This window comes from Carcharodon carcharias, chromosome 12 (genome assembly GCF_017639515.1).
Source record: "Carcharodon carcharias isolate sCarCar2 chromosome 12, sCarCar2.pri, whole genome shotgun sequence".
Classification (NCBI taxonomy): domain Eukaryota; kingdom Metazoa; phylum Chordata; class Chondrichthyes; order Lamniformes; family Lamnidae; genus Carcharodon; species Carcharodon carcharias.
In genome coordinates, this window is record NC_054478.1 from 146,796,866 (window position 1) to 146,823,751 (window position 26,886).

General features: G+C 46.8%; 1 protein-coding gene across 1 annotated transcript in view; it reads left to right on the forward strand.

The window, feature by feature from the left end:
* ahr2 (aryl hydrocarbon receptor 2) overlaps nt 1–26,886 on the forward strand; it is a 172,537-nt gene that overhangs the window by 120,867 nt on the left and 24,784 nt on the right. Inside the window, exons 3-5 of the mRNA XM_041201157.1 lie at nt 2,277–2,389; nt 18,718–18,807; nt 26,264–26,387. Of these exons, the coding sequence (XP_041057091.1) occupies nt 2,277–2,389; nt 18,718–18,807; nt 26,264–26,387 (327 nt within the window). The remainder of the gene's footprint in view (nt 1–2,276; nt 2,390–18,717; nt 18,808–26,263; nt 26,388–26,886) is intronic.

The following is a 26,886-nucleotide window of genomic DNA, read 5'->3' on the forward strand; positions in this document are numbered from 1 at the left end:
AAGATCCAAGCTCAAATGGCTGAAAAATCATTGGGATCTGCATTGAGTGCTTGAATTTCATTTACAGTTTTGACATTTCCATAGCTCCGGCGCGTGTTTTATCTCCCTTGCACTGAAAGTGTAGACACATACCAGAGTGCAATCAGATATAAGGGAAAAGCTTAAAGCTCCGCTAAGTTGAGTGTCAGGACAGATGATTGGACAGAATAAAAAGAACAGCAGAAAATGGCTAAAAGATTAATCAGGGGAAAAACATTAGAGTACGAGAGGAAGCTAGCTAGAAATGTCAAGATGGATTGCAAGAGTTTCTACTTACTCTTTTCCTTTTTAAATAACTGTACGGTGAATGTTGGTCCTCTACAGAGTGACAGTGAGGAGTTAATAGTAGATTATAAGGACATGGCAGAAGGAATGAACAAGTATTTTGTTTCTGTGTTCACTATAGAGGATACAAAAAATATTCCAGTAATAGCTGTAAATCAGGAGGTGAATGGGAGAAAGGAACTTGGTGAAATTGAAATCACTAGGAAAACGAAACTGAGAAAATTGATGGAGCTGCGGACTGGCAAGTCTCCAAGTCCCAATGGACCACATCCTAGGGCCTTAAAAGAGGTGGCTAATGGGGTAGTTGATGCGCTGGTGTTAGTTTTCCAAAATTCGGTAGATTCTGAAAAGGTTCCATCAGAGTGGCAAATATAACCCCTCCATTCAAGAAGGGAGGGAGGCAGAAAACAGGAAACTATAGGCCAGCTAGCTTGACGTCTGTCATGGATGTGTTATTAGAATCATTCATTAAGGAGGTGATAGCTGGGCACTTAGAAGAGCTCAAGGCAATTGGGAAGAGTCAGCATGGTTTTGTGAAAGGAAAATCATGTTTAATAAGTTTATTGAAATTTTTTGAAAGAGTAACATGCACATTGGATAAATGGGAGCCTGTAGATGTCCTGTACTTGGATTTCCAGACGACATTTGATCAGGTGTCACATCGAAGATTATTACAGAAAATAAGCGCATGGTGTAGGGGGTAACATATTAGCATGGATAGAAGATCGGCTGGCTGGCAGAAAGCAGAGAGTATGCAGAAATTGGTCTTTTTTCTGATTGGCAGGATGGACAAATGGAATCCCACATGGGTCTGTACTGGGGATTCAACTTTTTACAATTTGCATCAATGACTTTGATGAGGGGAGTGATGGTAACTAAATTTGCAGATGACACAAAGATAGGTAGGAAAGTATGTTGGGTAGAGGACATGAGGAGGTTGCAGATGGATATAGATAGGTTGAGTGAGGGGGCAAATATCTGGCAAATGGAGTTTAATGTGGGAAAATGTGAAGTTGTTCACTTTGGCAGGAAGAATGAAAAAGCAGAGTATTATTTAAATGGAGAAAGGCTGCAGAATTCTGAGGTGGAGAGGGATCTGGGTGTTCTAGCACATGAGTCACAAAAAGTTAGTCTGAGGGTACAGCAAGTCAAGATCCTGGAACTCCCTCCCTAACAGCACTGTGGGTGTACCTGCACCACATGGACTGCAGCAGCTCAAGAAGGCAGCTCGCCACCACCTTCTCAAGGGGCAATTAGGGATGGGCAATAAATGCTGGTCCAGTCAGCGAAGCCCCACATCGCATGAACTAAAAAAACGTAGCTGTAGTTTGACCCAGGTTTCCCTGGTTATGCAATGTATATTCACCCAGCAGCCAGTGTATCCTCTAAGCTGTTTTTCCTCAAATCAGAGAATGCTACAACATCCTTTGTTGGGGGGATGTTCAGACTTTGGTTGGAGCTGCTTTCACATTAGGCAGTGCAGTACAGAAGAATTTTGTAAAGTGGAACCATAGAGTGTATTGCATCAGTTGGTGAAATATAAGCACCATCGACCCTTGTAAACTGAAGGACGTTTTAATTAACATTTCCCATTTACTGTGGGAAATTTACATGTGTGAAATGTATGCGAATTGTGGATGTGACGGAGTTTCTAGAAGCTGTTAGACTTGCTCGTGAATCACAAATAATAAGGAAGGGACAAGCAGGCTGGAATTGTACAAATGGACTGTTAGGATTTGCTTGATCTGTAACCCCTGCCAGTGCAGATTCATTAATCTGCCCGGTCCGAATAAGCCAATGTTTTAGTAAAGCAAAACACTTGGAGACCACAGTCTTTACTCAGTAATTTCTCGTCTGGTTCTAATTCTTTCTGAATAGAGAAGCATGAATTAATTTATCATCTCCCTGTTCCTTTTCTAAACTGTGTCCATTTTGTTTTGTGTTATTTACAGCGAGCATGAAGACAAACAAGGCTGGCTGGTCGACAGACAAGATGGCACACTTCCCAGGGAACAGACAGCAGAACGGTCAGCCCCTGCTTTCTGAGGGAGACCTATTGCTCGAGGTGAGGAGTTAACACAATACAAGAAAGATGAGGCACCGCTGTGGGGATGGAATATTCGGGGAGCCACTCCCCATCCCTTAAGCTCCATGGTACTTTTGTACTGAGAGGTTTAACCAGGTCACAGAGTTGGGAGACATTAGCGGCTTTGCCAGGACTTGGGGCTGAGGAAGAGGGGATCCTAATGTTTCAGTAGTGGAAGGATTTTGCACTGCCAAAAGAAGTATTGAGCCCTTGGGCTGATTTTGATGATGATAATGACCAGATCAGTCATTCACTAAATGCATTCTGCATTACAGTGAGGAGTTAGAAGCCTTAGTGGGAGAATGATAAGTGTAGCAGTTAACAAAAGATTTAGTGGAGATGGAGGAACCTTTTTATTCATTTTTGGGATGTGGGTGTCCCTCAAGCATTTATTGCCCATCCCTATTTGCCCTTGAGAAGGTGGTGGTGAGCTGCCTTCTTGAACCGCTGCAGTCCATGTGATGTAGGTACACGCACAGTGCTGTTAGGGAGGGAGTTCCAGGATTTTGTCCGCGTGGTGTAGGTACACCCACAGTGCTGTTAGAGAGGGAGTTCCAGGATTTTGTCTGTGTGGTGTAGGTACACTCACAGTGCTTTTAGGGAGGGAGTTCCAGGATTTTGTCCCAGCGACAGTGAAAGAATGGCGAAATATTTCCAAGTCAGGATGGTGAGTGACTTGGAGGGGAACTTCCAGGTGGTGGTGTTCCCATCTATCTGCTGCCCTTGTCCTTCTAGATGGTAGTGGTTGTGGGTTTGGAAGGTGCTGTTGAAGGAGTCTTGGTGAGTTGCTGCAGTGCATCTTGTAGATGGTATACACTGCTAATGTGCATCGGTGGTGGAGGAAGTGAATGTTTAAGGTGGTGGATGGGGTGCCAATCTATTGGGCTGCTTTGTCCTGGATGATGTTGAGCTTCTTGAGTGTTCTTGAGCTCCAGGCAAGTGGGGAGTATTCCATCACACTCCTGACTTGTGCCTTGTCGATGGTGTACAGGCTTTGGGGAGTCAGGAGATAAGTTACTCGCCACAGAATTCCTAGCCTCTAACCTGTTCCTGTAGCCATAGTATTTATATGGGTCGACTGCCTTCGGAATCAATGACAGATATAAACAAGCTGCTTAGGTTAACAGGAGCAATGTGTACGTGCTGGCTGGAGGCCAGAAGAGACGGTTGGGAGTTGGAGAGCATTGGTGAGTGAGGTGTTCTGTCAGGGTTGGAGGATGCAGGTTACATTAGACAAGGTAAATAAGGACAGTGAGGGAGGTGAGCTTGTGGCCAGGAATAGCTTTGTCAGTAATAAATATCATAGAGGGAGCAAAGTTGGACAAAATACTCTGGTGAAGTAGATACCAGAAATGGTCCAGAGTATGAGCATCACTGGGGATGTTGATGAGAATAAGAAGGTGAATTAAGAATGGGAGGACAGGGACGTAGCAAGGGCCGTTACTGTGGGAGGCTGAACTTGTCACTCAGTACAAAGACAGTGGGAGGGGAATCTTGGTGAAGAGGTTGCCATGGTGGTAGATTTACGTGGCCTTAAATGAGGGGCAGGAGAGATGGAAGAAGGTGCACTGTTTGAAAGAGGAATAGGTATCTGAGCAGATGGCCTTGACCCTCAATGGCAGTGCATGTCCTGTTGTGCAGGTTGATCCATGCAGTATACCTTAGTTATTGTCAGGTAGAAAGAATTTATATAGCACTTTTAATGAACTCAGGACATCCCAAAGCACTTTACAGCCAATGAAGTACTTTTTGAGGTATGGTGACTGTTGTAAATGTAGGAAAACTAGAGGCCAATTTGAACACAGCAAGCTCCCACACACACCAACGTTATAATGATCAGATATTCTGTTTTTAGCGTTGTTGATTGATAAATATTGGTCAGGACACCAGGTAGAATTCCCCTGCTCTTCTTCAAAATAGTACCATGGGATCTTTACATACATCAGAGAGGGCAAACGGGGCCTCAGTTTAAAGTCCTACCTGATAAGTGGCACCTCCAACACTGCAGCACTCCCTCTGTACTGCATTTGGAGTGGTAGCCAGGTATTTGTGCTCAAGATCAGAGGTTGGATCGATTAGGCCTGTACTCACTGGAGTTTAGAAGGATGAAAGGGAACCTCATTGAAATGTATAAAATTCTGATGGGGCTGGACAGACTGGATGCAGGGATGCTGTTTCCCCTGGCTGGGGGGATCTGGAACAAGGGGTCACAGACTCAGGATACAGGGTAGGTCATTTTAGGGCTGAGGTGAGGAGAAACCTCTTCACTCGGAGGGTGGTGGACCTGTGGAATGCTCTACCACAGGAGGCTGTGGAGGCCAAGTCACTGAATATATTTAAGAAGGAAATAGATAGATTTCTGGACAGCCAAGGCACCAAGGGGTATGGAGAGAGAGTGGGAGAATGGCGTTGAGATAGAGGATCAGCCATGGATATACTGAAACATAGAAACATAGAAAATAGGAAGAGGAGTAGGCCATTCAGCCCTTTGAGCCCGTTCCGCCCAATCTCTCCTCATACGACAACCCTGCCATCCTAGGAATCAGTCTGGTGAACCTTCACTGCACTCCCTCTATGGCAAGTATATCCTTTCTTAGGTAAGGAGACCAAAACTACACACAATACTCCAGGTGTGGTCTCACCAAGGCCCTGTACAGCTGCAGTAAGACATCCTTGCTCCTGTACTCAAGTCCTCTCACAATGAAGGCCAACATACCATTTGCCGCCTTAACTGCTTGCTGCACCTGCACGCTTGCTTTCAGTGGCTGGTGTACAAGGACACCCAGGTCCCTTTGTACATCCACATTTCCCAGTCTACCACCATTTAAATAATACTCTGCCATTCTGTTTTACCTACCAAAGTGGATAACTTCACTTTTATATGTTATACTGCATCTGCCATGTATTTGCCCACTCACTCAGTCTGTCTAAATCACCTTGAAGCCTCTTAACATCCTCCTCACTGCTCATATTCTGGAAGTTTTGTGTCGTCGGCAAACATTGGAAATATTACATTCCTCATCTAAATCATTGATATATACTGTGAATAGCTGGGGCCCAAAGACTGACCTCTGCACTAGTCACTGCCTGCCACTTCAAAAAAGACCCAATTATTCCTATTCATTTATTCCTACCTTATTCCCATTTAAGACAGAAGTGAGGAGGAATTTCTCCTCTGAGTGTAGTGAATCTGTGGATTACCGCTGAGGGCTGTAGAGACTGGGTCATCAAGTATATTCAAGACTAAGATGGATAGATTTTTAATCAGTAAGGGAATCAATGGTTATGGGGAAAAGGCAGGAAAGTGAGTTGAGAATTATCAGATCAGCCATGATCTCATTGAATGGCAGAGCAGAATCGATGGGCCAAATGGCCTACTTCTGCTCCTATGTCTTATGGTCTTACTCTCTGTTCCTTGTCTGCTAACCAATTCTCAATTCATTGCTATATATTACCCCCAATCCCATGTGCTTTAATTTTACACATTACCCTTTTATATGGCACTTTAACAAAAGCTTTACAAACATCCAAATACACCACATCCACTGGTTCTCCCTTATCTATTCTGCTAGTTATGTCCTCAAAAAAACTCCAGTCAGTTTGTGAGACATGATTTCCCTTTCATAAACCCATGTTGACATTGTCCAATCCCATTGATATTTTCTAAGTGTCCTGTTATCACATCCTTTGTAATAGACCCTAGCATTTTCCCAGCTACTGATGTTGGGCTAACCGGTCTGTAATCCCCTGTTTTCTCCCTCCCTCCTTTTTTAAAATAGTGGGGTTACATTTGTCACCCTCTAATCTGCTGGGTCTGTTCCAGAAGTGACAGAATTCTGGAAGTTGACGACCAACGCATCCACTATTCCAAACAAAAACAGAAAATGCTGGAAATGGCGGTGAGGAGCCGATCGCGGGCGGAGGTCAGCTTCCTGAACGCACCCCACCTGCCCACTCCCACCGAGCCCGCCCGACAAGGGGAAAATTCTGGCCCTAGCGTCAGACTGGACTACTTCACTTTGCATCCGAATGAAGAATTCTATCGTGTTACAAATGGTGGAACAGTCTCAAAGTGCCCAGTTAACCTACTCCTGCTGCTATTTTCTATGTTTCTAAGTCTCTGGTGTGGGATTTGAACTCACAACCTTCTGAGTGAAGAGGCTGTGGCTGAAAATCGCAGCGTGCGGATATGTCTGGCGTGACCAGTCTGAATTTGGCTCCTGCACATCTCCCGAGCAAATCTTGTATTGCAGCACGTACCTTTAACCAGGAGAAGTGGTGAAGTGGCGCACACTGCAGCACCAGCTTGCAAGGCCAAACTGATTCTTGACCCGATGACCGCTGGGGTGTTACTGTGCTGCTTTCAGAGCTCCCGTGTTAGCTTGCGCTGTACGCGGCGGCTTTTCGAGTCGCTTCTTCTGCCACCACCCGGAACTCTCTGTTTTGCCATAACCTTGTAAAATTCCTGAGTTACTGTCAGGCGTTCTGCTGAATTCGCAGATAATAATCAGCTCGTTTACACTCCACATAAATGTACTTTTCAGACACAGGAAAGGAAAACATGTTTCGTAAAAGTGCCAACAGACCAAACTGTATGAAAACTTTGCCCTCCCCGCCTTGCAACGAAATTGGAGGGGGTTGCGGGGGAGGGGGGAGGGGAGAGAAACGGGGGAGGTTGGAGGATGCAGCCCTTTTAAGAATTGCATCTTTCCTGCAATTTTCCTTAGCCTCGTTTCTGTTAAGCAAAGCAAGCATTCAGCGAACCCTGCCCGAAACAAATGGGAGACGTCAGTGCAAATAGGCATGGAAAAGATGCTGTTGTTTTTCATATGAACACTGTAGGCCACGTTAAGATGTCCCAGGTGTGCTGTGACAGTGGAACAGGCTGGGGGCAATGTAGCACTCAGCCCCAGCTTCCTGATCTCTGATCTTGGCAACTCTTGATGTTGAAGAGCAGAAGAGCAATCCTTGGTGTTCCAGCACGCAGGACAGAGGCGGCTGAAGGTTATGCTACCATTGAGGCTGCTTTCTTTCAGGGGGGAGGATCAGGCTGCGGAGGAGGAAGGGAGGCAAGGGTCAAGTAGGCCAGAGTCAGAGGAGTGTGTGATATGCCCTGGTGGTTGGGGCTGAAGATTTACAGAGATTGGGCGATCCTTGTTTTTTAATTGATGGGATTTTTCTTTTATTTATTCATTCACGGGATGTGGGCCTCGCTGGCTGGGCCAGCATTTATTGTCCATCCCTAGTTGCCCTTGAGAAGGTGGTGGTGAGCTGCCTTCTTGAAACACTGCAGTCCATATGGTGTAGGTACCCCCACAGTGCTGTTAGGGAGGGAGTTCCAGTATTTTGACCCAGCGACAGTGAAGGAACGGTGATGTATTTCCAAGTCGGGATGGTGAGTGGCTTGGAGGGGAACTTCCAAGTGGTGATAGGTGATGTGGTATGTCGCAGTTTGCTGCCACCTTATGGATAGGGGATCTTGATGTAGACCTGAGGGGACCTGTCGTTATGCTATCTAAACTCAGTAAGATATTGAGACTGACAAGCATTCTGGTCGAACACAATTACACGAAGTTCATTAATAGCAACAACTATGTACAGCTCTGCACAGGCCTTGGTCTAGCCTGGGTCCTAACAGTTACATTGACTGATTACTTGACTATATGCCTGACTCAAAAGATATACATGGATCCTTGCTGATACAGAGTCAAAGGCAGTAGCGACCATCTGCGATAGGGAGCAGAGGCAGAAGTGAGCATTTGACATGGAGGTTATACTTTTATACTGCAGCCTCACACATGGTGATGTCACAGTGATGTCACTCCTTAAAGGTACATGTCATTAGCCGCATTGCCATGCATACAATGTCACAACAGTGGGCAGCACTGGTAAAGCCAGAATTTATTACCCGTGAACAGTGAGTCATCACCTTGAGTACAGTCAAGTGGCTTGTTTCATTGCTTCAGCAAGCAGCTAGTGTGATCTGGGTCTGGAGTCACGTGTAGGCCAGACCGGGTAAGGATGGCAGATTTCCTTCCCTAAAGGGCCTTAGTGAGCCAAATGGGTTTTTACAAGTTTCGTGACACCATCACTGAGACTAGCTTTTCATTCCAGATTTAATAAACTAATTGTATTTAAATTCCCCCAGCTGCTCTGATGGGATTTGAACTCATGTCTCTGAATCATTAGTCCGGGCCTCTGGATACTAGTCCAGTAACATAACCACTAAGCTACAATATACCTCGTCTGTTATATTAAGGCAGCTGTGCATGAGGTTAAGCTTGGAATATTCTTAAATATGAATTTCCGCTGGCCATCTTGTCTTAAAAATATCCATGTTCTCTAGGGTTTGACAGTTGGCCTATGACTAATCACCAACGTCACCCATTTGCTGTTAGTGCCTATGGGATCACAGAGAACAATGACCAAAAATCCCTGCGTTGGAAATGGAATTTTATCCTCCCACAGCCCAACTAGAAATGGACGAAGCAGCAGAACCCAATTCCCAAATCTCCGTTGGGAATCCCATCCAATTGAACCCCATATCCCTGCTAATCTCTTAACTATTACGTGAACCTGAGCGTTTGCTAGCCCTTCTGGCTGAATGGCCTAATTTCTGCTCTTATGTCTTATGACAGGAATTGAGTTCTGCATATTAAAGGGTATATGACATTCAAGAAGAGTAGGAAGTTAGGTAAAGGTGGAGGGGTAGCACTGTTAATCAAAGAGGGCGTTGATGCAATAGTTAGAGATGACCTTGGTTTAGGTGATTAGGATGTAGAATCAGTTTGGGTGGAGATGAGGAATAGTAGGGGAAAGATGTCACTCTAGTGAGAGTGGTCTATAGGCCCCCTAACATTTACCACAATGTCTTAACATATGAGGAACGTTTGAGGATGCTGGGTCTATACTCGATGGAGTTTAGAAGGATGAGTGGGGTATCTGATTGAAACTTACAGAATACTGAAAGGCCTGGATAGAGTGGACGTGGGGAAGATGTTTCCATTAGTAGGAGAGACTAGGACCCGAGGGCACAGCCTCAGAGTAAAGGGAAGACCTTTCAGAACAGAGATGAGGAGAAACTTCTTTAGCCAGAGAGTGGTGAATCTATGGAATTCATTGCCACAGAAGGCTGTGGAGGCCAGGTCATTGAGTGTATTTAAAACCGAGATAGATAGGTTCTTGATTGGTAAGGGGATCAAAGGTTATGGGGAGAAGGCGGGAGAATGGGGTTGAGAAACTTATCAGCCATGATTGAATGGCGGAGCAGACTCGATGGGCTGAATGGCCTAATTTCTGCTCCTATGTCTTATGACAGGAATTGAGAGTTCATCCACAGCAGTGGATTTACCTCCATTTGTCATGATAATAATTATGTGCAGGAAGCGGGGGGAGAAGTAATATTTAACTTTGCATCATTTCTTCCAATGTGTAGGGTATTGGGTCTGCCATTTTTATCCTGGGCCTGGGGGTGAGAAGGGAATGGTGTGGGCTTGCGGGGGGTGGGGGGGGGTGGGGTGGGGGTGGTGTTGGGGGGGTGGGGGGGGGTGGGGGTTGTAGAATTTGCAGCCATTGGTGCCAGAAACATTGTGCGATCACTAATGCTGACCTGGTGGGACCTTTCCCCAACATCTGGGAAGCAAGGTGCATGGCCAGAATCAGTCTGAATCATGGTGGAAACTTAGTAATTCTGCACAGGCAAGGCCACAAGGCATATCCTGTTTCCTGCACTTTTCTTGTAACTAGCGTGTGAAGAAGATCGAGTCCACCGTCGACCTGCTTTCAAGAAAGGGAGCTCAACAGCTTTCATCTGCGCTGTTTGCGGGTATTCTGGGTATTTCATGGGAAGACAAAGAAAAAAAAGCCCACGACTATGGCAGCCGCTCAAAAGCAAAGCTTTCCAGTCTGTTGGCAGCCTTCCGGCAGAGGAGGGTTGGGCACGTTCGCTGGATAGGAGACCATCACATAGCCAAAGGTTTGCTGTAGGGTGAGGTCGCTGGAGCCTGACCACCAACAGCTCTGCTTCAAGCCTACTTTGCAAGCGTGGCGAGAAGGCCCTAGACGTCGACTCTCACGTGAGCGACAGTAGCTGACGACGGAAGAAAACGATGACCCCTCACCTGGGGGCCGGTGTGCGCCACTGTGTCCCTCAGAGGCTACAGCGGCTTGGCAACAGGCGCCAACACCCAAAACAGCAACCCGCAACCACACCTGATAAACCGCCTCAGATGCAGCACTTGCGGCAGTGTCTGCTTCCCGCAGATTGGTCTCTTCAGCCATCAGCAGAGGTGCGCCACGCGGAGCTACCCCACCCCCGGCGTCTTTGACGTGCTGCATGTCCGCCATCTTGCGCAGATGGAAGGGGTGACGGTGAGGTGTTGAGCTTGCAGGTGGTTTGAAGCTGATGCGTGCCTCCCACCCTGCTCCTTTGCAGCTGGTCACTCTCTAGTGCAGCAGAAATGGCGCTGCGGTGTGGGTTTGGCACTTAAACAGGCGACCGAGCTCGTCCCCCTCACGGAGAGGAGACTGTGGGTGCAGCCGGGGTGGGGGTGGGGGTGGGGGGGGGAACAATGTGCAAACTGACACCCCAGATCTCTGTGTCTGCCACTCTTTGCTGTCTGCTAATGTTCCCGATGAAGGTGAGTACAGCGGGATTGAACGGCTGAAGGAGGCAATTTGGGTTCGGCAACATAACTGCTAATCCAGTGACCTGGACCGATGATCCAGAGATCATAGTTCAATACTCACCATAGCAACTGGGAAATTTAAATTTAATTAACCCTGGGTTAATGGAGTAATGGAGACCATGGAACTAACTGTTGGGTAGTTGTAAAAATCCATAAACTTTGCTAATGTCCTTTAGGGAAGGAAATCTTCTGTCCTTACCCAGTCTGGCCTACACGTGACTCCAGACCCACAGCAAATGTGGTTGACTCGTAACTGCCCCCTGAAGTGGCCAAGCAAGCCACTCAGTTGGTATTCAAGAAAGTGGCTCACCATCGCCTTCACAAGGGCAATTGGAGGTGGATATTAAATTCTGGCCTAGCCAGCCACACTCGCATCTCCGGGGCTAAATAAAAGAAAATTAGCACTTAGGTTTGAATAGTGACCCATGAATAGCTGCAGGAAGTGTGGCTGTCCAATGCCATCAGGTCCATCTACTCAATATTCCAGAATGATGTCAAGAGCGGCTGATCACTCTGCCTGCCGTTTATATGGGATTCTTATCAGTGTCAAGTGCCGTTAGCGTTTAATGCATCCTGCAGAGTGTGGAACCTGAGCTTTTTAAATGGGGCCAACAATAGCCTGGGTCAAGAAGGTCGAATTGTCTTGGCAGTGATTAAAAGTTTAGTGGTGCCTCCCTTCACTTAAACCGCTTCAGAGAGCTGAGAGCACATTGTTCGGGAGGAGAAAGTTTCCTTGCGTGACTTGGGGCTCTATTGACATTATTTGCTGGCAGTTTCTTCCCATATTGGAGCAGTATTAGAACAAAGCGGTCATTAAGTGTGAGGGATGTTTACCAGCGCTGCTGGTGTTACACAGGGAGAAATGTATTGTGCTTCATAGAATGTAGTATTTCAAAAAAAAACATAGACTGGATTACCCAGTATGATTAGCCAGGGAACAAAGATTAGTTGGCAAAAATGTAGATTCTATCTCGCTATTATGAGTGGAAAGCGGAGGTATTTGCATGTCTTGTGGGCACTGTGGTGAGGTGATCAACACTAGCTGGGCTCTGTGGTTCTTGATTAACACTCTGTCATTAAAGTGAGAAAAAAAAAGGTCTCAGATGTCAAAATGCGCCCTTCTCTTGTCATTAGCTGCAATTGGAAGCAGTTCACAGAAGGTTCGCTCAGCTGATTCCTGGAATGAGGAGGTTATTTTATGAGGAGAGGTTGGAAGGGTTGGGCCTGTATCCGTTGGGGTGTAGGAGAATGAGCCGTGGTTTTATTCAATCATACAAGATCCTGAGGGGGCTTTGACAGGCTGGATGCTGAAAGAATGTTTCCTCTCCTGAGGAGGCTGGAACTTCAACACAGTTTAAAGATGAGAAGTCTCCCATTTGGGATGGAGAAAAGGAGGAATTTGTTTTCCCAGAGGGTGGTTTAGTCTTTGGAATTCTGTAGCCGCAGTGAGCATTGGAGGCTGGGTCATTGAATATATTCAAGGCTGAGTTAGACAGATTTTTGATCAAAAGGGAGTCAAGGATTAGACCATAAGACCATAAGACATAGGAGCAGAAATTAGGCCATTTGGCCCATCGAGTCTGCTCCGCCATTCAATCATAGCTGTTAAGTTTCTCAACCCCATTCTCCCACCTTCTCCCTGTAACCTTTGATCCCCTTACCAATCAAGAACCTACCTATCTCCATCTTACATACACTCAATGACCTGGCCTCCACAGCTTTCTGTGGCAATGAATTCCATAGATTCACCACTCTCTGGCTAAAGAAGTTTCTCCTCATCTCTGTTCTAAAAGGTCTTCCCTTTACTCTGAGGCTGTGCCCTCAGGTCCTAGTCTCTCCTACTAATGGAAACATCTTCCCCATGTCCACTCTATCCAGACCTTTCAGTATTCTGTAAGTTTCAATCAGATTCCCCCTCATCCTTCTAAACTCCATCAAGTATAGACCCAGAGTCCTGAAACATTCCTCATATGTTAAGCCTTTCATTCCTGGGATCGTTCTCGTGAACCTCCTCTGGACCCTCTCCAGGGCCAGAACATCCTTCCTGAGATATGGGGCCCAAAATTGCTCACAAAATTCTAAATGTGGTCTGACCAGAGCCTTATAAAGCCTCAGCAGCACATCCCTGCTTTTATATTCTAGTCCTCTCGAAATAAATGCCAACATTGCATTTGCCTTCCTAACTACTGACTCAACCTGCAAGTTAACCTTAAGAGAATCCTGGACTAGAACTCCCAAGTCCCTTTGCACTCCAGATTTCTGAATTCTCTCCCCATTTAGAAAATAGTCTATGCCTCTATTCTTTCTACCAAAGTGCATGGCCTCACACTTCCCCACGTTGTATTCCATCTGCCAATTCTTTGCCCATTCTCCTAACCTGTCCAAATCCTTCTGCAGCCTCCCTGCCTCCTCAATACTACCTGTCCCTCCAACTATCTTTGTATCATCTGCAAACTTAGCCAGGATGCCCTCAGTTCCTTCATCTAGATCATTAATGTATAAAGTGAAAAGTTGTGGTCCCAACACTGACCCCTGCGGAACTCCATTAGTCACTGGCCGCCATCCTGAGAAGGACCCCCTTATCCCCACTCTCTGCCTCCTGCCAGACAGCCAATCTTCTATCCATGCTAGTTCCTTGCCTCTAACATCATGGGCTCTTATCTTAGTGAGCAGCCTCCTGTGCGGCACCTTGTCAAAGGCCTTCTGGAAGTCCAAATAGATAACATGCATTGGCTCTCCTTTGTCTAACCTACTCGTTACCTCCTCAAAGAATTCTAACAGATTTGTCAGGCATGACCTCCCCTTGACGAAACCATGCTGACTCTGCCCTATTTTACCATGCCTTCCAAGTATTCTGAAATCTCATCCTTAATAATGGACTCTAAAATCTTACCAACGACCGAGGTCAGGCTAATCGGCCTGTAATTTCCCGTCTTTTGCCTCACTCTCTTCTTAAACAGGGGGGTTACATTAGTGATTTTCCAGTCCTCTGGGACCCTCCCTGACTCCAGTGATTCCTGAAAGATCACCACTAACGCCTCCACTATCTCTTCAGCTATCTCCTTCAGAACTCTGGGGTGTAATCCATCTGGTCCAGGTAATTTATCCACCTTCAGACCTTTCAGTTTTCCTAGCACCTTCTCCTTGGTAATGGCCACCATACTCACCTTGACCCTCTTGAACTTTGGAGATGTCACTCGTGTCTTCCATTGTGAAGACTGACACAAAGTACCTATTCAGTTCCTCCGCTATTTCTTTGTTCCCCACTACTACATCTCCAGCGTCATTTTCCAGCGGCCCAATGTCCACTTTTGCCTCTCTCATAACCTTTATATATCTAAAAAAACTCTTGCAATCTTCTTTTATATTACTGGCTAGTTTACCCTCATATTTAATCTTCTCCCTCCTTATTTCTTTTTTAGTTGTCCTCTGTTGGTCTTTGTAGGCTTCCCAATCCCCTGGCTTCCCACTGCTCTTCACCGCATTGTATGCTTTCTCTTTAGCTTTTATGCTGTCCCTGACATCCCTTGTCAGCCATGGTTGCCTCGTCCTCCCTTTAGTATGCTTCTTCTTCCTAGGGATGAATGTTTGCTGTGTCTCCCAAATTACTCCCAGAAACTCCTGCCATTGCTGTTCCACTGTCTTTCCTGCTAGGTTCATCTCCCAGTCAATTCTGGCCAGCTCCTCCCTCATGCCTTTGTAGTTGCCTTTATTCAACTGTAACACCGTTACATCTGATTCCAGCTTTTTCCTCTCAAATTGCAGGGTAAATTCTATCATATTATGGTCACTTCCTCCTAAGGGTACCTTCACCTTAAGCTCCCTATCAAACCTGCCTCATTACACATCACTAAATCTAGAATTGCCTGTTCCCTAGTGGGCTCCACCACAAGCTGCTCCAAAAAGCCATCTCGTAGACATTCTACAAATTCCTTTTCTTGGGATCCACTACCAACCTGATTTTTCCAGTCTACCTGCATATTGAAATCCCCCATGATCACTGTAACCTTGCCTTTCTTACACGCTTTTTCTATCTCCTGGTGTATCTTGTGCCCCACATCCTGACTACTGCTCAGAGGCCTGTACATAACTCCCATTATGGTTTTTTTACCTTTGCGGTTCCTCAACTCTACCCACACAGATTCTACATCATCTGACCCTACATCATTTCTTGCTATTGATTTAATTTAATTTCTTACTAACAAAGCAACCCCACCCCCTCCGCCAACCTGCCTATCTTTTCGATAGGATGTATATCCTTGGATATTTAGCTCCCAGTCCTGATCCCCTTGCAGCCATGTCTCCGTGATGCCCACCACATCATACCTGCCAATTTCAATCTGCACCACAAGCTCATTTACCTTATTTCGTATACTGCGTGCATTCAGATACAACACCTTCAGTCCTGTATTTCCCATCCCCCTTCTCATTGTCGTCCCTTTATCTGATGTGCTTCAAGTTAGATTCCTAGCCCTTTTAAACACTCTGTCCTATTTTGTGTTCTGGAGACTTTAACAGCCTCTCCTGGGCTCTCCTTTCTTTTCAGTTTTTTCATAATGGTCCATGAAGTTGAGTCCACTGCACCCACCCGCCCCCCGCCCCACATGCTAACCTGCAGCTTTGTTTCCCATTAGTCGCACTTCTTGGAGTTTTACTCTTCCCTTCCCCCCCCCACTTTCTAGATTAAGGTCCTGTTGACCACCCTATTTACCCTTTTTGCTAGAACATTGGTCCCAGATCGGTTCAGGTGGAGACCGTCCCAACGGTACAGATCCCTCCTGTTCCAATACTGATGCCAGTGCCCCACGAAATGGAACCCCTCTTTCCCGCACCACTCCTTTAGCCATGTGTTTACTTCCCTTATTCTCGTGTCCCTATGCCAATTTGCACGTGGCTCGGGTAGTAATCCGGAGATTATAACCCTTGAGGACCTGTTCTTTAATTTACTTCCTAATTCCTGATAATCCCCAAACAGGTCCTCTTTCCTAGTCTTACCTATGTTATTTGTCTCAACATGGACCACAACAACTGGATCCTCCCCGTCCCTCTCCAATGTCCTTTCAAGCCAGTCAGAGATGTCCCTCACCCTGGCACCGGGCAGGCAACATACCATGCAGGACTCTCGATCCTGCTTACAAAGGATGCTATCAATTCCCCTAATTATAGACTCCCCTACAACTGCCGCTTGTCTTTTTGCTCCCCCTTCTTGAATGGCCTCCTGTGCCACGGTGCCGTGGTCAGCTGGCTCATCCTCCCTACAGCCCTGTTCCTCATCCACACAGGGAGCAAGTACCTCGTACCTGTTGGACAAGGTCAAGAGCTGAGGCTCCTGTGTTCCTGAACACAGGATTGCTCTACCTGATTGTGGTGGGGCAGACAGGATAGTGGAGTTGAGACCACAACCAGATCAACCATGATCTTATTGAATGGCAGAGCAGGCTCGATGGGCTGAATGGCCTACTCCTCCTCCTATTTCTTTTGATCTTATGACACCCGTCTGGCTGACCACCTTTTGGCAGCAGAGGAGTCTGTTGGTGAACTATCTGGCACCAGGAAGGAAAGGCATCTGGGTTGCTTTATTTCTACACTCTGAATCTGGTGACCCAATGGGAAAACATCTTTGTACAGTCACTCTCCAGGATGAAAAAAAATGATCCAATTTATTTCATTCCCCAGAGCATCCATGAGTACATGTTTTTGACCATAAATGGATGTAGCAATGGATGTTTTTGCCTCAGTGAGAATCACAGCATATTTTGAGCTGCACTAACTTTAGTTCCTGATCTATGAAACTTAAAATTCAGCTATGGTATGAAAAATGAGGCAGGGCTGAAGGCAAATTCTCTTTCATGTTACAAGATACCTTATGAAGCCAGAGTGGTTGCTATCCACCACACCTTCATTCCAGCCATGTTCAGTTTGCTCTCTCTTGCCACCCCACCCCCTGTTTGTAAGTGGCCAAAGTGAAATGATTTGCATTGTTTCAACCTGCTCCTGGTGATTCCACAGGATTTGGCATTCAATTGGTGGTCTGCCTTGGAGAGATTATCAATGTTGCTGGGGCGGACAATGGAAATGTCACGATGGTGCAGTAAGGGAGGAACCCATCTTTCAGTGAGATCTGTGGTACACTTGCTGGGATGTAGCATATGGAGAACAAAAGCAAAATTACCTGGAAAAACTCAGCAGGTCTGGCAGCATCGGCGGAGAAAAAAAGAGTTGACGTTTCGAGTCCTCATGACCCTTCGACAGAACTTGAGTTCGAGTCCAAGAAAGAGTTGAAATATAAGCTGGTTTAAGGTGTGTGTGTGGGGGGCGGAGAGATAGAGAGAGAGAGAGAGGTGGGGGGGTGTGGTTGCAGGGACAAACAAGCAGTGATAGAAGCAGATCATCAAAAGATGTCAACGACAATAGTACAATAGAACACATAGGTGTTAAAGTTAAAGTTGGTGATATTATCTAAACGAATGTGCTAATTAAGAATGGATGGTAGGGCACTCAAGGTATAGCTCTAGTGGGGTTTTTTTTTATATAATGGAAATAGGTGGGAAAAGGAAAATCTTTATAATTTATTGGAAAAAAAAAGAAGGGGGAAACAAAGGGGGTGGGGATGGGGGAGGGAGCTCACGACCTAAAGTTGTTGAATTCAATATTTAGTCCGGAAGACTGTAAAGTCCCTAGTCGGAAGATGAGGTGTTGTTCCTCCAGTTTACGTTGGGCTTCACTGGAACAATGCAGCAAGCCAAGGACAGACATGTGGGCAAGAGAGCAGGGTGGAGTGTTAAAATGGCAAGCGACAGGGAGGTTTGGGTCATTCTTGCGGACAGACCGCAGGTGTTCTGCAAAGCGGTCGCCCAGTTTACGTTTGGTCTCTCCAATGTAGAGGAGACCACATTGGGAGCAACGGATGCAGTAGACTAAGTTGGGGGAAATGCAAGTGAAATGCTGCTTCACTTGAAAGGAGTGTTTGGGTCCTTGGACGGTGAGGAGAGAGGTCTCCGCCCCCAACACACACACCTTAAACCAGCTTATATTTCAACTCTTTCTTGGACTCAAACTCAAGTTCTGTCGAAGGGTCATGAGGACTCGAAACGTCAACTCTTTTCTTCTCCGCCGAAGCTGCCAGACCTGCTGAGTTTTTCCAGGTAATTCTGTTTTTGTTTTGGATTTCCAGCATCCCCAGTTTTTTTGTTTTTATATCTGTAGCATATGGAGCTTTGCTTCACATTTATAACCAACTCCTCTTGTTGTGGGAGTGCCCGATGCTGGTAAGCTGGCAAAATTGGAGATGCGGTCCATTCCCAACACTGTTTCGTCATTGATGGGTTGAATAAAATGACCCAAATGCAAAAAGTCCTTTGTTACAAAAAGATATTGGGTGGGTGAAATACTTGTGTAGGAGGTGATGCATTCTTAAGATATCCTCCAATAATTTAATTTGGGATTAAAGTAATTGCAGTTCAAAGTTTAATTGGGATTTTTGTGGTCCATGTTGGTTGAAGCTTGCTGTTGATGAAGGTGACGTCCTAAGATCCAGAATATTTAAGGGGGTGGTATCAGAAGTTGCATTCCATGTTTGTCACAATGCTTCATTAATGTCCCTTTGTCCTCTTTTGAAAGGCTCTGAATGGCTTTATTCTAGTCATCACTGCTGAAGGATTTGTCTTCTACGCGTCTCCCACCATCCAGGATTACCTTGGCTTTCACCAGGTGAGTCTGAAGTCTTATTAAGTGAAAGAAGGTCACTTTCAAAACTCCCACGATAAAGATCGCATTGTTTGAGGGACTGGGCTGTGCAATGGGTTAGACCCTGGTCTTTCACCTTTGGGAGCCCAAATCAAACACCTTTCAAGCTGAAGGGTTGACCATCATTGTTTTCTGACTGTGTGTGTGTGTCCAAGAGCAGAGTTGATGGGATAGGCCTGGTTCCTAATAGACAAGGCATCAAGAACACCAGCATTCCCTAATTCTTCACCCGCCTTTGAAGGGCAAGAGGAAAAACTTCTTCACCCAGAGGGTGGTGGGTGTCTGGAATTCACTGCCTGGTTTGGTGGTGGAGGCAGGAACCCTCAACTCATTTAAAAGGCACCTGAAGTGCTGGGACCTGCAGTAACAGAATTGGGGGGATGATTTAAAAAAAAAATTTGTTTGATTTTCAGGCCGGCACAGAAACGACGGGCTGGATGGCCTCATTCTGTGCCATAACTTTTCCACGATTCTGTGGGTCTCGCAACATGAGCGGGTCTTCCCTCTTTCAGATGCTGATTATCCTGCTCTGTATTTTCTGCGTTTTTGGTTGTTACCTTTTTCCTTTGAATTCCTCAAGTAGCTTTACTCCCTGCTGCTCGTGTAACCCCTGCCCCCCCATCATCGGCGGCCGTGCCTTCAGCTGCCTGGACCCCGAGCCCTGGAATTTCCTCCCTACACCCCTCTGCCTCTCTCCCTCTCTCCCTCACTTTCCACCTTTTAAGACGGTTCATGCAACCTATCTCTGTGACCAAGCTTTTGGTTATCCGGCCTAATACCTCCTTATGTGGCTCGGTGTCAAACCACTCCGGTTGAAGCACCTTAGATGTTTTACTACATTATAGGTGCTATATAAATGTAAGTTGTTGTTCATCCTGTAGACAGAATTGTCAATATTTGGGTCAATGATAGGAATAAGATGTATGATCTTTTTAAAGAAAGAAAGATCAAAAGCTCATCTGCAAGTGAGGTACATCAAAGAGAGCCTCCTTTTGAAATGAGGTACACTCCAAAGGGCAGGCCTTCTATTAAAATTTTATAATCTGCCTTGTTTAAATTCCCAATGCAGGAATAAATGGAGACCATTCACCTCATGAATGGTCTGAACCACTATTTGTTAAAATTAAGCTTCTTACCTTAATCCTAATTTCCCACCCTTGCCTCCTTTAATTACCAAAAAAATGATCTATCTTTTAAACACCTCAATTCGTTCTCACAGCTCTCTTGCAATAGACAATTCCAAACCTCACTGAACAGATTTCTGGGATGAGGTGATTTTCCTATGAAGAGCAACTAAGTAGCCAATGGACCTCAGAGCTCAGAAGAACCTCATTGAAAAATTCTTAAGGGTCTTGACAGGGTAGATGGTGAGAAAATATTCTCCCTGGCCAGGGAATCTAGAACACGGGGTCTGGTCCCAGGATAAGGGGTTCATCATTTAGGACTGAGCTGAGGAGAAATTTCTTCACTCAAAGGGTCGTGAAGCTTTGGAATTCTCTACCCTGGAGAGCTGTGGGTGCTCGGTTGTTGAGTGCATTCAAGACAGAGGTTGGTAGATTTTTGGGAGCCAAGAGAATTGAGGGATGTGGGGATAGTGCAGAGAGCAGGAGTTGAGGTAGAAGATCGGCCATGATCTCATTGAATGGCGGAGCAGGCTTGAAGGGCTGAATGGCCTACTCCCACTCCTATTTCCAGTGACCTTACTTGATCTCACTCTAGGAGTGACTCACTCTCAGCAGCACTGGTAGCATGTGCAAATTAAATTAAGGTCAGGTTAGTAAAAGACCTAAAATTATTTCAGTAGATAGGCTTCACAAATGATGGTGGGTGGGGGTGAATATAAATTAAGAATAGCTCTCTGGAGTGAGGAAGGAAAAAAGAATGTGGGACAAACCCCTATTTTGTGAGAATGATCATCTGGGTGTTTGTAATGAAGGACAGGGTGGTACACCAAGGCATCAAGGGTCCAAGTTTAGCTGAAGTGCAAGCAATGTGGCTCAGCCTGAGACAATGGCTGGGTGTGGGGGACCATAATGTTGGAGAGAGTTTGGAATTTACGGTGGACTCAAGGCAATGTCCTCCTAATGTCTCGATAGAGGAAATTGTAGCTTATCCAAGACTAGGCCATCTGACATTCCTGAGCCATGAAGAGATCAAAGCCAGTGTTATACTGAGGTCCAGCTGGCCACTTGCAACATACATGTGAAAACTGACCCCACGTCTGCAAATGGCCACTGAACATATTATGTCAGGGAAGGAAGCGAAACCAAGGATTAGTTATTGTAGGACTTTGGAGGTAATGTCATTGGAAAAGAAGCCATTTCTGGTGATGCTATGCCTACAGTTGGAGAGTTGAGAGTGGAGCAAAGTGAGGGAAGTCACTCTGAGCTGGACTCTGGAGGAAAGGCATTGGAGGAGGATGGTGTGAGCGCTTGAGTTGTTGCAGAGATAGAGGACCATGGCTCCATGATCACAGTCACAGGCTTTGCGTCAAAATCCAGCATAGATTGACGGAGAGGAGGACTCTTGACTTGTTTGGCTTAACGGGTAAACTTAACCTTTTCCAGTTGTCAGGCTTACAGGACTGACTGATCCACAATTCAACACAAGCTGGCACTCAGTGGGCAAGATCACGAGGAATCAGTGTAGGAAGGAGAATACAGAAGAAGCTCTACCTGGATGTGACTTACCTTACACTTGGAAGAGGCAGTGCTTGATGGCAGTGTGGAGGGAGCTTTACTGTGCATCCAACCTGTTGTACCGGACACAGATTTAATTAAAGGAACAGTGTTAAACAGGGGGCTATACTCTGTATCAAGCATGAGCTATATCTGCCTGGGGGAATAGTTACTAATGCTGGAAAAACGTAGTGAAATATCCTTTGCACATTGAAGAGCACAAAATCACTGGGAAAGAACTCGCAACTTTAAATAATACAGTGGGGGCACCTGAAGACCATTGTGAAATTATATGCTGAAGTGTTTGGATTTTGACATTAAATTAACTGTAGCTAATTTCTTAGTGTTTGCAGTGCCGGGAATTTGTGGGATTAGTTATTGTGTGTTGCAAAGCTTACGAAAGAAAGGCTTGAAATGGAAAGATTGAGTTTCAGAGGCTGAGAAAGGAGGGAACAGCGTAGCCTCTGTCTCTGTTTATCTTCAGTGTGACGCAAGCAGAGACATTGCTGTTTCCCACCCTGCACAGTTTATATTTGGGAAGCTTTGTGGTTTTGGCAACTGGGCATTAACTTATTTCCAGTGCAATGAGGCGCCGGCGAAGAAAACACTGGTCGTCACCGAGCCGTGACCTCCAAGTGATCCCCTGCAGCCCCAGTGCATCTTGGGGCATCATCTCACCAGCCATTGAATGGGCAACACTGAGCAGACCACGTGGGAGGGGGTCCCAGCCCAGGAGTTGCCAGTGCGGGACTCCGGCCTGCAGCGGAGCTGCATCTGTGAATCGAATTCCCTGCGACTTGGGAGCGGACCCTCCCGTTGACTTGATGCATGTCACAGTGGTGGGGGGGGGGGGGGACCTCCTAACGGAAGGAGAAAGCCTCCGATTTACAAGCATTCCTCCATGTGAAGCCAATCGCTGCAGCCTTGCTGTCAAGCAGCCAGTGTTCCAGTGTTACAGCTAGCAGCACGCGCACCAGAAACAATCACATCTCAACGGCTTTGAGGAAACTGATACCTACCCTTTTGGGAAAAGTTACTGAGTGGAACAGTAAAGTTACGTGCCCAAGGTTGGGCCTCCCCTTGAACGGCTCAGCGTTCTGTGCAGTCTGGCTTGCAGAAAAAAAACCCCCTTTCAGTATTTCCCGTTTCCCTGCTGCATCAGGAGCCTTTACACTGTTAAAGAGCCCGCCAGGAAATTAAGTCTGGCGAGTGCCATTCGATACGTTCAATTTTAATAAGAAACTCCTGCTTCAGCTTTTGTGAAACATCTAAAAGCCTCTGCCAACTGAGCGTCGCAGCGTGTTACTCGATCTTTGACCTTGACTTCATTCGATGTCAATCTGCTCCGAGGAATGTGAATGCTTCACCCGAGCGGTGTATTACTTATAGCTTCGTCTGGGCCCTGAGCCATTGAGAACGTGTGTGGTGCATGAACCCTGATTCCTCAGCTCACCTTAGTGTCTCCCTTGATACCCCGAAGCACTTGGCCCTGTCTTCTATGAGCCGCAACCCCAAATGCCCCACATCATGGCCTTAAGGGAAACCTGGCTGACGGGGTGATGACACTTTTCCTCCTTGATGATGCCTCTCTGCCTGGCTACACCATTCACTGCTCGGCCCGCCCAGACTGTCGCAGCGGCAGTGTAGCGCTTACCACCAAATCAACACCTTGGCCTGACCCCATACTCCTCTGACACTTCCTCTCTTTATCATCCCATCTGGCCCCACCCCTCTCGCTTCTCTCAAAATCTTAATCCTCTACCTACAACCAAATACGATGAAAATTTTCTCACCGAGATATCTTCGCTTCCTCCCTCCTGTGGCCTCTGTGCTGAACCACTTCTTAGCCTCAATAATTCCCAGCGCCATCTCAACCCACCATTCTCTGTCGCTCCTAAGTTCACTGCTTGTCCTCCCTAAATCTCTCTCTCCAAGTCAACTCCCCAACCCACGTTCACCACCATCCCTTTGACCTTGCCATTCAGCATAGTCTTGCTATCCCCACCGTGTCAATTACAGATGAGGCCATCTCTGATCGCTTCCTTTTATCACTCCCTTGGACTGCTCACCACCCACAACCCCCTTCCTCACCACAACTCTACCCCCTTCTGTACCCAAGCCAGGACAAAAGTCTCTCCCAATTCACTTACAACTGCACTTTCAGAACCCCAACTGCTTCACCTTTGACCCTCTCTGTTCACCAGGACATTTCTGTAGCTACTTAATTGACTCAGCCACACCCTCACCTCCACCTTTGATGCATTAGTCCCCAATAAAACCATTACCCTCTCTCACCCCCTGGAACGACCTTCATCTCCACTACCTTAAGTCCAGCAGACTTGACAGGATTTGTCAGACAGCTGGTTGAACCAATCCGATTCCGGCTGGACCACTATGACGACATGGTCGTCTCACCCCCACCCCTTCCCCTCCCACCCCCCTCACCTCCGCACAACAAGTGCGAAGAGTTCACAGACTCCTTAAGAAGACTGAGGCTATCCAATCAGTTGCCAGTGCCACCCCCCACCCCCCCTTCCCCCGAGCCCATCGGACAAAACCAACCATTCCTAGTGTGGCATTGTGCTTGGGATGGTGTTTGGAGTGAGATTAAGGTGAGGGGGGGGCTTGAGGTTTGCTTGAGGTACTGCGTTTTGAGTGGGAGTTATGGTGTGATTTCCTGGTTATTTCTGAAAGGACCAGCGGAGTTGAACGGCTTGAAGTTGGACACCAGCTTTCTTCCTGGCTTGTGAGAGTCTGAAAGTTGCGATGAACCCAGTTGACTGTTTTGTAGATTGCGTTGCTATATTTAGAGGAGCATGATGCGTTTAAAAGCAGTGATTGAGCTCCTTTGATTTCCTTGTGAGTGAAGAGACTGCATTATCAAACCAGCAGCTCCTAGGTCTGCCCCCCCACCACTTGGCAGAGAGTTAGTGATCACAGCCAAGGAAGTGGTTGTGGATTGTTGCAATTAACCGGGGAGGTCCGAGCCAGGGATGGGCGGACAGACAGGGTTTTTGCCCCTGATCCCGATCCGCACACCCCTGCCAGAGTTGTGGATGCTGAGTGGGGGCAGTGTTACACTCTCTTGCAATGACCCTGCCCTATCGCTGTAGAACTAGGGTTACACATGAGGAATGAGCACTTAGACGGGGGGGGTGGGGGGGGGTTGCAGAGAGCATTGCCTCCTGGGGAGGGATGCCACTGTGTGAGGCAGCACTTGTGGGAGAGGGTGAGGAGGGGGAAACTATACCGTGAAATTTCTCAATCCCTTCCTCCTCCTTTCACCCTTCCTCCCTCTCACTTTTCTCCCTTCTTCATCCCCTTTCTCTCTTTCCCGCTTTTCCTCTCTCTCATTCTGTCCATCTCTTTCCTCCCTTCTCCGTCCCCCCTCACTCACTCTTTCCATTTTTTTTCTCTCTCTCTCTCTCCCTTCCTTTCCCTCCTTTCCTTTCCCTTCCGCACTCCACCACCCTCCCCCGTGCCACATTTCTCTGTCCTCCTCTGAGATGAGATATTAATGCAAGAACCCATCCTCCCTCTCGGATGGATGTCTGCGACCCCTATGCACTATTTTGAGGAGCAGAAGGGGGGTTCTCCCCCAGCATCCTGGGCAATATTTATTCCTCAATTGGTGTCACAAAAAAACAGGTTACGTGGTCATTATCACATTTTCCATTTGTGGGAGCTTTCTGCGCATAAATTGGCTTCCTACATGGCAAGGGGAGGGCATGGTGGTGTTGTCACTGGACCGGTACTCCAGAGACCCAGGGTGGTGCTCTGGGGACCCAGATTCTAATGCTACGACAGCAGATGGTGACATTTGAATTCTGTAAACATCTGGAATTAAAAGCCTGATGCTGATCACGAAACCATTGCCGATTGTCAGAAACTAATGTCCTTTAGGGAAGGAAATTTGCCATCCTTACCCGGTCTGGCCTACATGTGACTCCAGACCTACAGCAATATGTGGTTGACTCTTAAGTGCCCCCTGAGCAAGGGCAATCAGGGAGGGACAATAAATGCTGGCCTAGCCAGCGACGCCCATGTCCCATGAACAAATAAAACCAAAAGGCAGTGACTACACTTCAGAAGTCCTTCATTGGCTGTAAAGTGCTTTGGGCCGAACTGAGGTGGTGAAAGGTGTTATAAAAATGCAAACTTTTCTTTTCCCTTTCTCTCTTTTTCTCCCCCTTCTCTGCTTATCTGTATCCCCCTAATCTCCCTCCCCCGTCCTTTCCCTGATTTCTTGCTCCTATTTATCATGTAGAAATTTCTATGATCCTATGGTAATGGCTTCAGGCTTCTTTGTGTGATTTTGAGGTCCACTCTTGCACTATTAAACTCATCCACTCCACCTTTGTGGGAGCGATTAATGTTCCTGGGCTCTGGAATCCGTGCCTGCGGTCGTCAGCACCCCACCCACCTCCCCCCCCACACCCCGACTATTCCCACCCCACTTCCTTCCCATCAGGCTGCCAACCAAGCTCTTGCCTTGGCTCATGGCCGCTTTGAGCAAAATGTTAACCCCGCTTTTCCTTCCTGACTGAGCCGCTGTGAAATTCCAACACTTGTCGCTTCACCTTTGGAGTCCCGGTTGCCCTTTACGATCTCCACCCCAGCTCCAGTCGCTTGCTCCCAGGAATGTTGAGGAATTTTTATTGCTTCATTTTGGCTCACAGTGGGCCTTCATTCTAAGCCTGAGCTGCGGATTGACTTGACGTGATTATTCTGTTGTTTTGCAGTCGGATGTGGTACACCAGAGTGTGTTTGAGCTGATCCACACTGACGACCGGGCAATGTTTCGACGTCAGCTGCATTGGGCCCTGAGCCCACCTGCGTGCCAGGAATCCAACCCCCGAGTGGACAGTGAGTTGTCAAACAATTGGGCGATTTTACATCAAAGCGCTATCGTTAACCAATAGCGTTCCTTCTTGTTAAATCAAACACTTAGAACAGTGACAAATTAATCGAACCCGTGGAAGGGTTACAGCACAGAAGGAGGCCATTTAGCCTATTGTGTCCATGCCGGCTCTCTGCAAGAGCAACACAGTTAGGCCCATGCCCACCCCTCCACCATCTCCCCGTAGCCACCTGCAAAGTTTTTCTCTTCAGATGTTTATCCAGTTCCCTTTTGAACGCCACAATTGACCCTGTCTCCACCACACTCTCAGGCAGTGCATTCCAGACCCTAACCATTCGATTGACCCTGTCTCCACCACACTCTCAGGCAGTGCATTCCAGATCCTAACCACTCGATTGACCCTGCCTCCACCACACTCTCAGGCAGTGCATTCCAGATCCTAACCACTCGATTAGCCCTGCCTCCACCACACTCTCAGGCAGTGAATTCCAGACCCTAACCACT